Source organism: Symsagittifera roscoffensis, chromosome 10 (genome assembly GCF_963678635.1).
Source record: "Symsagittifera roscoffensis chromosome 10, txSymRosc1.1, whole genome shotgun sequence".
NCBI classification, from domain to species: Eukaryota; Metazoa; Xenacoelomorpha; order Acoela; family Convolutidae; genus Symsagittifera; species Symsagittifera roscoffensis.
In genome coordinates, this window is record NC_087071.1 from 8,179,602 (window position 1) to 8,192,083 (window position 12,482).

General features: G+C 35.0%; 1 protein-coding gene across 1 annotated transcript in view; it reads right to left on the reverse strand.

Annotated features, from left to right (window-relative positions):
- The window catches only part of LOC134855208 (tryptophan 5-hydroxylase 1-like), a 53,382-nt gene that overhangs the window by 15,189 nt on the left and 25,711 nt on the right, over nt 1-12,482 (reverse strand). The window contains exons 9-13 of the mRNA XM_063871659.1: nt 8,193-8,338; nt 6,794-6,929; nt 6,422-6,548; nt 5,387-5,482; nt 920-1,053 (exon numbers count right to left, since the gene is read on the reverse strand). Coding sequence (XP_063727729.1) covers nt 920-1,053; nt 5,387-5,482; nt 6,422-6,548; nt 6,794-6,929; nt 8,193-8,338 — 639 coding nt within the window. The remainder of the gene's footprint in view (nt 1-919; nt 1,054-5,386; nt 5,483-6,421; nt 6,549-6,793; nt 6,930-8,192; nt 8,339-12,482) is intronic.

Sequence of the window (12,482 nt, forward strand, 5' to 3'; positions counted from 1 at the left end):
AATACTTTATCAGAGAGGAAAGCTTTTTGTTCTTAAGTTGTTTTGAGTCACTTTGAATGTCAACATGCTCAAATAGTTCGGTTGAACTGCCTCGAAAAAAAAGTTTGTTTGGCTAAAATCAAGTCGAAACATTACGTATTTGGATCAAAATGTGACAAACAGAACGTAACATGTAAAACCAAAGGCGGATTTAGGGATCGGGACACCACCCAAAAATGGTCCCTTCGTTTTGATATGATTTTATCACATCCATTTTTGGCCGCTATACACACCATAAATATATACTAATTGAAAGTGTCAAAAGTTTCTAAAAAAAGCAAAATTGACTTTTTTGACCTGTGTTTTTTAAATCTGCCTGCGGCACAAAAATTTGGGTGGAATCGGGTTTTCAGAGTGCTCTGGGGCCGCTTCGAAAGTCAAATTGGTTGAACTGAAGAAAAAAACGACAAAAACATCGAAAAACTTTCAAAAACCCGCCCCCCCCCCCCTTTCGAGAAAATCCTAGATCTGCCCCTGTGCAAAACCACGGCCCAAACTTAAAGTTAACAGCCAGAAAAGTTTGAAAGATAGTAATTAGTGTATGTGCAAACTAAAAAATCCACACAAAAGGGAAACTGTGATGTGATGCTGAAATGATGAAGTTTGATACCGCGAGTTAAATGAATCACCCCAGTCTTGTACAGTGAAACTTGATTATTGAGGATTGAGTAAAGAAAACAAATTGGCCCAAATATGTTTTGAAGTCTCTAAAAACAAATTGAAAGCGAGAGTTTTTGTTTTTAAGAAAAATGATCGTTATGGATGATTATTTGAAAAAAAATGAACTATGAAATCAGACCAGCCATGTTTTTGAACGAGCCAAAATTTTCGAAAATTTAATTCAAGAATGACCCCCCCCCCCAACCTCTTTTGTGCTGACCTGACTTGCTGTTTGGCGTGTGTAAATGAGGAGTTAATGAAGTAGTTGTCTTGGAATGAAGTGATGTTACAGTTCATGTCCAGAATTCCCTCCAGAGAAAAGTCCTTCTGTTTAGTCACGTCCTCCATCGAGTGCTGAACAAACAGAAAAATGACCAAAAATGAACCAAATTTTGGACAAAGTGCGAGTTTTCCCTGTCTAAAAATTTTGTTTGAAAAAAGTCGACTATCGATCTGAGTCGCTAAGCAGAACAACATACAGAATCGAGGCTTTGAACCAAAAGTTAAACGAAATCAGTTTTTTGCCTAATTGAGATAATTGATAGAAACAACATTTGTATAAGGCGACAACGTCTGTTTGTTGCCCTATAAATTTTTGACCGAATAGGTTTGCAATTTCCCTAACCCAATGCTGGTCCTATTCTTACTCTAATAATTGTACTCTAATAATTGTACTATAGGACTGTTGAGTAATGGGACTGGTTAGAAAAACTACTTATAACCATATTTAAGGATGTGAAGCGAGAACCAATATAATAAACAAAGCTCCGAACGGGTCGAATAGTTAATGTTTCTCTAAGCTGAAAAAATTTGTTTGGAAAGAAATGATTTGAATTTTTTTGAAAACTTGAAACAGTCTGAATGATTTAACCTCGACCGATATAATGTGACGTGAACCTAAAGTAACTTGAAAATTTGACGATCAGAACGTCAAATGTAATGTGATGTATTGTAATTTGAAAACATGTTTCTTTTTTGCAGTTATAATTTCAGAATGATCAGTGTTAATTTCTGAAGTTATGGTAAAAACCATTTCATATTTTTGGTTTTTGAGTCTAGTTTTGACGAGTTAAACTGTCTTAAGTGTAGTGTGATTTTAAAGTCCAAAAATCCAAAAAAAAAATCCAAAACTTTTTTTTTGCTGTGTTAAGAAAAATCAATCTAAACAGTCAGAACAATTTAGATTGCAGTTTACTGTCGTTGCTCACCAATGATGTCATAAGAGAGAAAAATTGCAATTCAAAAAATAAAAACTTGGTTTATCGGTTTATCAGAGCTTACCGGGTTGACATCCATAGACAAAAATGTTTCTCATACATTTCCATACTAGAAAAAACACTTGTTGTACAATTACATAAACGGAGTGCATGGAAAAACAAAATTTATTACAGTTTCCATATATGAAGTTTGTATGCTAAACATTTTTCACTTAGCTGCAAAATGAAAGCCATTTTCCATTGCTGAAAAATCCTTTTTCAAGAGGAAAATTTGTTCCCTTTTTTAGTCGCGGTATCATTTTTATGCTCACATAAGTTCTCTTCGAAAAAAATGCAGGCAGAAAAAAATGCAGGCATTATTTTTGTTTTGAACGTAAACCAGGCCCAATTTTGTAAACCACAAAAAAAAGTTAAATGATTAGATTTTTTTTGCTAATTCAAACGTGAAACGTTTGATGTTTTTGATGAATAAGGTACCCTTCTATTTCTCAAAAAAGTAGGCCGAGAATTTGACTAGGTAATTTTTTGCTGAAACATTTCAAGTCATATACAAAAATTTGAGGTTTTTTCATAGTTCAGAGTAATCTACAAATTAATGTCAAATTCAGTATAACTCAAGTGCAGAATATCTGCAATACTTCTTCCTTTCAACCAAGAAAATTTCTTTTGTGAAAACCCTGGTGATCGTTGTTCCGAACAAAACACAGAAACATTGAGCAAAACTCGAAAAATAATAATTTCTTGATTTAAAAAAAAGCTTGTCATTTAATTTTCATTAATTTTATTTTTTGAACAATTTTCTGTAAATCTGGATTTATACAATACTGTAGGATAAATATTTTTCCAAATATGAAAATTGTTTGACAAGCATTTAGATCAATCCGGGCTCTTTGGCGTTATTTTGCCAGCTATCATGTTTGCATTTTTGACCCAGGATTCTGTGCCGCCCAAAATCAGTAGCTTCAAAGACTATTGGTAGGTCAACGAGTACGGGCATCGCATTACAGATTTTTCCGCAGTGATTTGTATTATCCGAAACAAACCATGAAAACTGGAAGTCATGTGGGAAAATAGGCAAAATATATGAGACTTAAAAAATGGCATTAGTTAGAAGTAATGGCATGGCATTCATAGTAAGGGCAAACCAAACTTGTACAATCTGATTTAGCTGGTTTTGTTGATAATTTGAACGCATTTTAATCAACTTAGACACAAGGTGAAGAAAACTGTAAGTTTTCGTAAATTTTTTACGAAAATTCCTAAATGATTGCCCGAAAACTAAATCGTTTTTGATCCATTATAATGCCTCTGAAAAAATTAAGAGAATATTAGGAGCCTCTAGTTTAGCTATCTTTTTTATTTAGTGTCTACTCAATTCGAGACAAATGCTTATTGGATTTTCAGCTTTAGTCTCTTTATCAAGTTCATTTGGATAGAAATGTAACAATAAGTGTTAAGAAAATCATTTTTGAATTGTGAGCTGATTCCGCAACAAGGAAGCGCTCTTTGTTCTTTCGTTTTCTTTGATCATTCAAAAAGTGTTTAAACATTTTCAATTACTGGTCTCAGAATTTCAAAAACATACAACAAATTGTAAGCCTATCCAGTGCACACTTTGGCATTGTAATGGTTAAGCTGAAAACAGAATTGGGAAAAATTTGGAGAAAGTCAGTCAAAACTTGCAAGTTATTTTATGTTTTTTTTAATTAAAATTATTCAATCCCGAGATTTTTAACATAACTCTTGAGGCTTTATGAAAAAAAAAACTGTCTGCTTTTGACTAGGCTGTTTACTCTTGTTTACTTGTCTGTTGCAACCAAATCCCGTGTTGACAAAAACCCTTATCGTTTAATTTCATAGTTGAACGTACGAAATCTCTAGGATAAGCGTTATTCCATATTTGATACTGTATGACAAGCATTTCTCCATAAAAAAAGAATTCTTTTCTTCTAAATTGTTTCGTAAAATATTTGTGTTGTGATCTTAACCAAACAGAAGTGACAAAACTCTTGGTTTACTGAAAGCTAGAGTTAGCAAAAAATGAATGTTTGGCAAAAAAATTTCAAAGATTTAAATTGTGAAGTTCGAAATTTCGATTATTCATGCTTCGATCAAGGTATACATAATTAAGCCTTGGAAAACATAGTAATTTTGAAGCTTTTTAAGAACAACTTGTTTTTCTAGAACTACTTAATGCACACAAAAAAAGTAAAAATTGCAAAACAAAACTTTTTCTGGAAAAGGTTTGTTATGGTACAAAGTTTATTTTGAAGTTGTAAAGAAAACAAAAACTTTTCGGGGCCGTTTCGAAACTACCAGAAATTAATTTTTCGTTTTCGCCATCAAATTGCTTTTCAAACAATTTCCATATATTGGTATTGTATGAAAAACTTTTGTTCCCGACAAAAATTCAAAATTCGTGGCTATCAAATTTTCTTTAAATTATTTAACACTAATTGCATTGTCTGCCATTTTCGGGATCAATTTGAGATTTTGAAAACTTAACTGATCAGAAACATATATGGAAAAATGTTTATTTACAATTTATTACACAATCCAAGCCTTTTCTCCATAACTTCATTTATCGAATTGAACGAAAAACATTTGCGATGTATGGAGGTCCAGCGTCCGTGCTATGTAACCTCGTAGTATAATGAGCGTGAGTGACTAGTACCGTGCCAAAAGGGCGAGAGAAAGTAAAGTCTCGATCAAATAGCTAAAACACTTTATTGCTCAAAAATGCTCTAAAACAGGCAACTTTGTGGAATCCCCAACAAAATTTGCGCAATCTGGGACAGTTTCTGGAATCCATAAACAAATAATACTACGTGTTCATTAAATTTAAACTGACGTGGAATCCGCAACTGTAAGTGTAAACCGCAAATTGCAAGCAAAATCCGCAATTTGGAAGCGGATTTTGAAAACTTCAAGCGGGATCCGCAAATTGTAAGAGGAATCCACTTGTATTTGCGAAATCCGCTTACTTTTGCGGAATCCGGAGCAACTTCCTATACTCGCTCATTACTGAATCCGCAATAAAAACTAAAGCGCCGACAGGTGTTGTTACGCCAGCTTCACGGAAATTCGGAACCCTCTTAAAATTTCAAATATATTTAAAGACTTTTCACTGGAATCCAGGATCATACGAACACAAAACTTTGCGCCTATCCAGTGCACAGTTTGGCCTCGTAATGAGTTTTCCTCGTAAGTCACTAACCTAAATTGTTTATTTGGTCATTAAAAAGTAAGTACAACTATTTTTTCTCAAGTGTTGTTTCACTTTCTTTGGTTTTAATGGAACTCAAGTATTCAAAAGAATCTTATTGGGCTCATCATGATTAAGTAAGCTCTAGTTTAAACTTAAGCTTAAGTAATCATCGGGTAGACCTACTTGGTTTTTTGTTTTAAAAAAAGAGATGGGATTTGAAGTGCACTATATCACCGGTTGTCACGCTATGAACCTAGCTGACCTTTAGCTCTCCGACCGAAGATAGCAGTCCTGCCCCGTAGATCTTCACCTGACCATCTTGTCGGCACAGACCAAATTCCACGGTGAAGAAGTATAGCTAAAAATAAACAATAAAAATATCCCAAAAAGTGTCAGAATATCTTTCAAGATCTTTCCCGCACTGGAGTTTCATGGGAACTGATGTATTATAATGGATTATATCGGCAAAAAGCTATAATCGATTTTCATGACCCATCCAACCATGAAAATTGATTTTTAGGGGATTATAATTGATTATTTTCAATATTTAAAAATCCATTACAATCCATTATTTTGACAAAATTATCAATTTTTTAGGCCACTTACTCTTGAAACAATTGGATGAGAACTTTGCACAATTTCATCAATATGACAGCAAATACTTAGAAAAAACAACGTTCTGCTAAATTAAAACCCAGGCAAACATCATCTACACCCCACCTCATCTACACCGCCACCTCATCTACACCCCCCTCCCCACATACCCCCAGATTTCGACCCCCCACCACCACTTCCAAACCCCCCCTTTGGTAATTTTTACTATGGCGATTGGCGATGGTAATTTTTTTACCGAATGGTAATTTTTTACTATGGCGATGGTAAAAAAAGAAACAGTTAATTAAATAAAATGTTAAGCTGCCAATATCAAAAAATAGGGAAATAGTGGAGAAAAAATTGAGAGTGATCAAAGATCTGATGTCGAAATGAAACCTTTTAAGTACTTTGAAAATTGTGAATCGAATTATAATCAGAAACATACGGATTTTTTAAGATTTACCAAATGCATTTTCTGAGTTCAAATGAATTGCCAAAAAGACCCAACGTAGGCAGCAATTTCTGCGAAGTTTCAACTTTTAAAGGCTTTTGATCTCATGATCGTCGGAAAATTAAAAAAAAAAACACATTGACTCCTGTTTAACATTCAAAAACATAAGTTATAAAACAAACAATAGGCGATGGATTTATAATAGTTAGAGGTTTGACTAGAGAAGAGAACCTTCGAAAATGTAAAGTGTACCTTGGACAGTTTCTCAACATCTGGATCTGATGCCCCTAAACTGGCCAGTCCGATCTCCTGACTGAAGTCGCAGAAGGTCCTGTCTGCCAACATGGGCACGTGACCAAGCAGCTCGTGACAACAGTCTCTAAAAATTGAAAAATTGAAGTATATTGAATTAAAAATGGTGATGTGATTGTTTATATACTTTTATACATATTTTTTCTCAATACGTAATAAATTTTATGTGAAAATTGAACTACGAACTATCTTTTGCGCCTTTTCTGGACCAAGACGAGCTCTTAGAAACTAATATATGATTTTCGAAATTTACCAAATTTTTAGATAGATCAAATTTTCAATATCGTTAAATTTTTTTCAAAAAAATCTCACGGTTCTGGAGTGTAGAATGGGTCGCTGGCATGTCTAATATATTGAGTGCAGCAGAACACGCGGAATGCCAGGGCAGAGAGGAAATCTCTGGAGGAGAGATACCCGGCAACAGGTCTGAGGGAGAAGCCAGTCTTCTCTACAAGCAAAAAAAATTAACATAACAAAATGATATTCTTCTTGGGTGGTCAATCAGTTAATGAGACTTATACTAAATCATTTTATTTATAAGAAGGGAAAAAAGTAATATTTACAGCCAGGAGCGGATCTAGGATTTTCTCATAAAAATCAAAAATGTCGACCGAACTGATTTTCTGAGCTCTCCCAAAGCACTAAAAAACTCTCATTTGGCCGAATTGTTTGTGCTGCATGTGACGTGCGCTTTCCCCTCAAATTTGATATATATTTGCGCCAAAGGCGCCTTTAGAAAAAGTTTAGATTCCGTTCGGCCCAAAAATGGTATAAAGGGGAACCAAACTAGTACAAAGGAGGACCCTTTGGGTCGGCAGGGGGTCGAATTCCTGGGAGTCGACGCGTCCGCCCCCGCCCCTAAATCCGCTTCTGTTCGATACAGAAAAAAAAACTTTGAAAAAAAATCTTGAAATATTACCTGAAAGAAGAGTTGCCTATCGATTGATGTCTCCAGTTCATTTCATGTTTACATCGAGGAATTTTCCAAATTTGCTCTTAAATTGCAAAACAAACACAAAAATTCGACATGATGGACTGGTGGAAAAGAGTCCATATATTTTACCAAGAAGAAGTACATTTTGCCAATCACACTTTCCAATAACCCCCCCCCCCCCCCCCACCATTTTTATAGGGCCAATGAATAATAATAATTGTGGTTTCTGCGATTCGAAAAGGATCTATGAAAAGCTATCCAGTCTAACTAAAAATAGTTGGTTGCTCCAACTTTCCCACATTCTGGACTGAGTTATTTTGTTGAGCGGAGCTCCTTTTTTGCGACTAAAAGACGTTTTTTTTTCGTCTAAAACGTTCACTTGGTATCACTTTTGTATCTGAAATCAGTCAGGTTGTGGTAAACCTTAAGCTAGAGGTCAAGTGAGAGCTCGTACTCACACACTACTATCATTACCATGGCAGGGGATCGACTACAGAATCTGATGCTCACATAGTGAACCCCTTACCACTAAAAAAAGGGGCAAAATGGGTTCCAGCTTCTCTCCCTTACCTTACATGTTTCAAATTTTCTGTTTTATGGCTGTGTATGTATTTTTATAGCAAAATGCGTAATATTACGATTTAAAGTTTGAAGAGCAAACGAGTATGGAAATACTGCAAAATTTCATTGCATTTTGAAAACGTTCCATAACTTTTCAACCCTGAAAATGGAACGAAGGAGGGGATTGGGTGTTGGAAAAGAGCCAATTTTGCTCACCCATTAGGAAATTGTTGACAGTGTTCAACTGGGGCACTTTTGCATCCCCATAGCCACAGTACAGTTCCAGAAGGGGAAGATTCACCAGGTACTCCCTACATGCATGTTGCACGTACAGACTCTTCAGCTCACTGTACACTGTCGCCCTAAATGTACATTCGGACTAATTTACTATCGGTTTTTTATTCGACTTGCTCAATATTTTTGGCCTAAAAATCGTGAGGCGAGAATTCGTAACAGGCAACAAATCGTAACGAGCGACAATTCGTTACAAGCGACAAATCGTAATAAGTGACAATTCGTAATAAGTGACAATTCGTAACAAGCGACAATTCGTAATAAGTGACGATTCGTAACAGTAATTTAAGCGGGGAACACTGACTCACGCGCAATATTCATCTCGTGCCGGATGTAAGCGCAGCAGAGCGACACAGAGTAAACTTATTTTACTTACCAATAGCTTGTTACGAATTTTCGCTTGTAACAAATTGTCGCTTAATACAAATTGTCGCCTTTGTTACGAATTGTTGCCTCCAGGGTTGACAAAAATGCTTGTCATGCAATTTTCATACGTGAAAAATAACTTATCGTACTCTTTCATACAATTTCATAGAGCAAGGGTAAGTGTATGAAAATAGCAAAATAAGCATCTTTTCCATTAAATGAAATTGTATGATAAGCATTTTTTCATACTATGAAATGGTATGACAAGCATTTTTTCCATAAATGAAAAAAAAATTGTTTCGAAATTTTGTGTTTCAACCGAAACACTAACCAAGGATTTTTTGTCATAAGAAAACCCAGAGTGTAACTGGCAGTTACCACGCAGATAAACTGCATTTGATGATTTTAGCCAAGGAAGTTAATTTTATCATTTTCACATGGAATTATAGATACATTTGTAGAATACAGTTGGCCTAGACAAACATTTGAAATTTTTACTATCGGCTCCTTTACCAATTTGCTGAATACAGTTGGTCGAGTCACATACATTTGGACTAAGTTACTACCCTCTCTTGACACATAACTAAGAACAAACACTGTTGATTCTCAAATTAACAATTAGTTTTTATCATTAAATAATTAGTAAAAAAAATAAGAATAAGTAAAAAATGAGAACAAGATATTTACTTAAACAAAAAGTAAAAAATTATAGGTCAAATTACCGAGTTTTCCAATATATCTATTTGCCATAAACCTAACCGGTAATTGAAGCAAAACTAGGATAGCTGATTAAAGTTTGTTGAACCTATTTCGTGGTGATTTTTCATGTAACTTATATGCTTAAACCTTTCATATCAAAAAAGGATTTACTTATTGTTTTGTGGCTCATTAGAAGAACTGTGAGCGGTAACGGATTGCAAGAGTAGTTTTTTGCATTAAATAGATTTGAACAGTAACCACGCTTTGAGCTCTATGATTTGAACGTCAGTCGAGCTCCTGGAAATACTCCGCGTTAAGAGACAAAATCAAAAACAAAAGAAAATCAAAAACAAAATCGGTATACGGCGTCGTTGGCTACACGCTTTCGAAGACAACCGTCGGGGTAGGTCTCCATCGTTGTTTCAGGAATTGTTTCAAAAGTAACGGCGGACAGGTCAAAGACTGACGACGGCTTCTGACCGAAGTTAGCATTTTTGTTTCTTCTTGCGGTTGTACCTTGGCGTTGGATAGAGCGATATCGTATTTTCAATATCTACTACTAGGCTTGATTTTGTTCCATTTTTTGTTGATCAGAGTGTTCGCTGAACACTCTTTTTACCCAAGCAATAGTCTCACATTTTTGAACGTGCTTAGTCTGTTTGCTGTATAATCTATGGTAAGATAAGGAAAAAGATGAATAGGTGCACTTTTTGTGTCTGTTTATTCCTGGATTCCAGAGAAAAGTTCTTAAACGTGTTAAAAACGTGTTAAAAACGGAACGATCAAAGAAAGTTAATAGACAAAAGAAGAACAAAAGGAGCTTCCTTTTTGCGAAAATAGCTTAAAATTCTCAAAAACCACATTTTCTCCCCTTAATGCTATTCCTTTTGTAGGACGCCTTGATCAATGTCTGATAATATAAAATTTCAAATTTCAGAAAATTATCATTTTTGCCAAAATTCAAAAGTTTGTTGCTTTTCAGTATATGATTTGTGTAAGAACCTATTATAAAAAGGTCAATTTTCAGGCATTGTAAAATGTCACAAATGAAACAGGTTCAAACCTTCGGTAACTCTATTTTTGAGTCAACCATGGCTCTTGTCATTTGAGTTCGTTGAGAAAAAAAATTTAAAAAATCATTTTTTTTTGGTTTATGAAAAATTGCTAGTCATACAGTTTCCATAGATTAAAAACTAGCGATCATAGACCATTCACGCAATTTTCTATTCCTATAGAATTGCATGAAAAGTATATGAGTGGCAATTTTACCAAATTTGAAAATTGTATGATTAGCATATTCGGTCAACCCGGGCACCAGGCATTATAACACAACGAAGAGTAAGCAACGGATTCAAAACAGGGCTCTTTTCCAGTTCCCTCCTTTCGAACTCAATTTTGAAAAGTTTTTTTAAGGAAGTCATGATGCATTGAAAAATCAACAACTGTGAACAGATTTGTTCTTCATACTTTAAAGCGTAACAACACGCATTTAGCCGTAATAACACGTAAGCAAATAACATGTAAATTGTTTTTTTTGTTGTCTATTGAGTACTCTGAGTTCCCATTCGGGTATTTCCAAAACAGCTGTAGACTTATTATCAATCCAGCACAACTGTGTCGTCGTCGCGATATCGTCGTTGTGAAAATATGGCAATTAATGTGAGTGTTTGTTCTTCATTTTCCCGCTTAAATGTGACCCGAAATGCCGAAAATTTTTTCTATGAGTCATTATCGTCAACTTGACTTTTGATTTCTGCTCACACTTTAAAACTAATAATCAATTTCAACAAAAAACATAGTTCTTTAAAAATAGTTTTACGAAATCCTCTTACTGTTCTTCTTATTTATTTAGTCCTAATTTTACTTTGTTCGAACACCAAATTTTTACAATGTTTGGTTTGAAAAAATTGTCTGTTGTGTTTATTGCAACGATGGCCTTCCTGATGATGCAAAAAGAAGTGCTTGCTGGAGGTTATGAGCAGTGCTCCTGGTGCTACTTAGAGTTACTACTCAATAGAGACACGATGGAGAATAATTTGAAGGTAAAATTGTTTTTCCAAATTTTTTTGGCTTTTGAACTTCGATTTTGACAAAGGGTTTCAATATTTTTTTTTGTATTTTAACGACGTTTTGCATGGTAAATAAAAAAACTGTTTCAAAGCCATTTGATGTTCATACCTTGTCGCCAACAATTACGAAATAACCATAACCCACTAGTGGACAAAACTAAACGCAAACTCAGCCTCTTACTCTCAAAAAGCCTAAATTTAAGGACCATTTTATTTAGAGTTTAACACAATTTGAAAGTCTTACAACGAACGACAGCAAATGCTCTAAAGTACCCACTCTGAAATTTTATATTGTGCGCTTTCCCGTTTTTTTTTGGATCTGAAAATGCCAGTTTCCACCGTCTGGGCTACGGATGATGAAAACTGGCATTTGCAGACCCGAAAAAACTGGTAGGTGCTTCAAATTAAAAATTCAGACTTTCAAAGAGGGTAGTTCAGATCATTTGCTATCCCTCGTTTCAAAAATTTTGCAACTAATCTGCGTCTACTAAAATAATATGGGTATGCATAAACAAAGTAAATATTAAAAAAACTTGACCAAAAAAGGAGGGATCAAAAGTTTCTTGATAACCCACCCTGAAAAAACCTTAGATTCTATTGTAACTTAAGTCGTAACGTCCCAAAACAATGTATCCGTCAACCAAATCAAAAAATCTACGAAACTGTGAAATTTGAAACCGAGATCTGTTCTTTTAGAATTCGAAATCTAGAAAGGCAAAACCTACCGGCTCTGTACATTATAATGTGGAAGAAATTTACAACAAGACTAGGATTTGTAGTGGCGGGTAGTTTGGTCTTGGTCTAGAAGTTGTAAAGATTGGGTAGTTTGGTCTTGGACCAGGAGTTGTAAAGAGCGGGTGGTTTGGTCTTGGACCAGTAGTTCTAAAGAGCGGGTAGTTCGGTCTTGGGCCAGGAGTTGTAAAGAGCGGGTGGTTTGGTCTTGGACCAGTGGTTCTAAGGAGCGGGTAGTTTGCTCTTGGACCAGGAGTTGTGAAGAGAAAGGCAAAACCTACCGGCTCTGTACATTATAATGTGGAAGAAATTTACAACAGGACTAGGATTTGTAATGGCGGGTAGT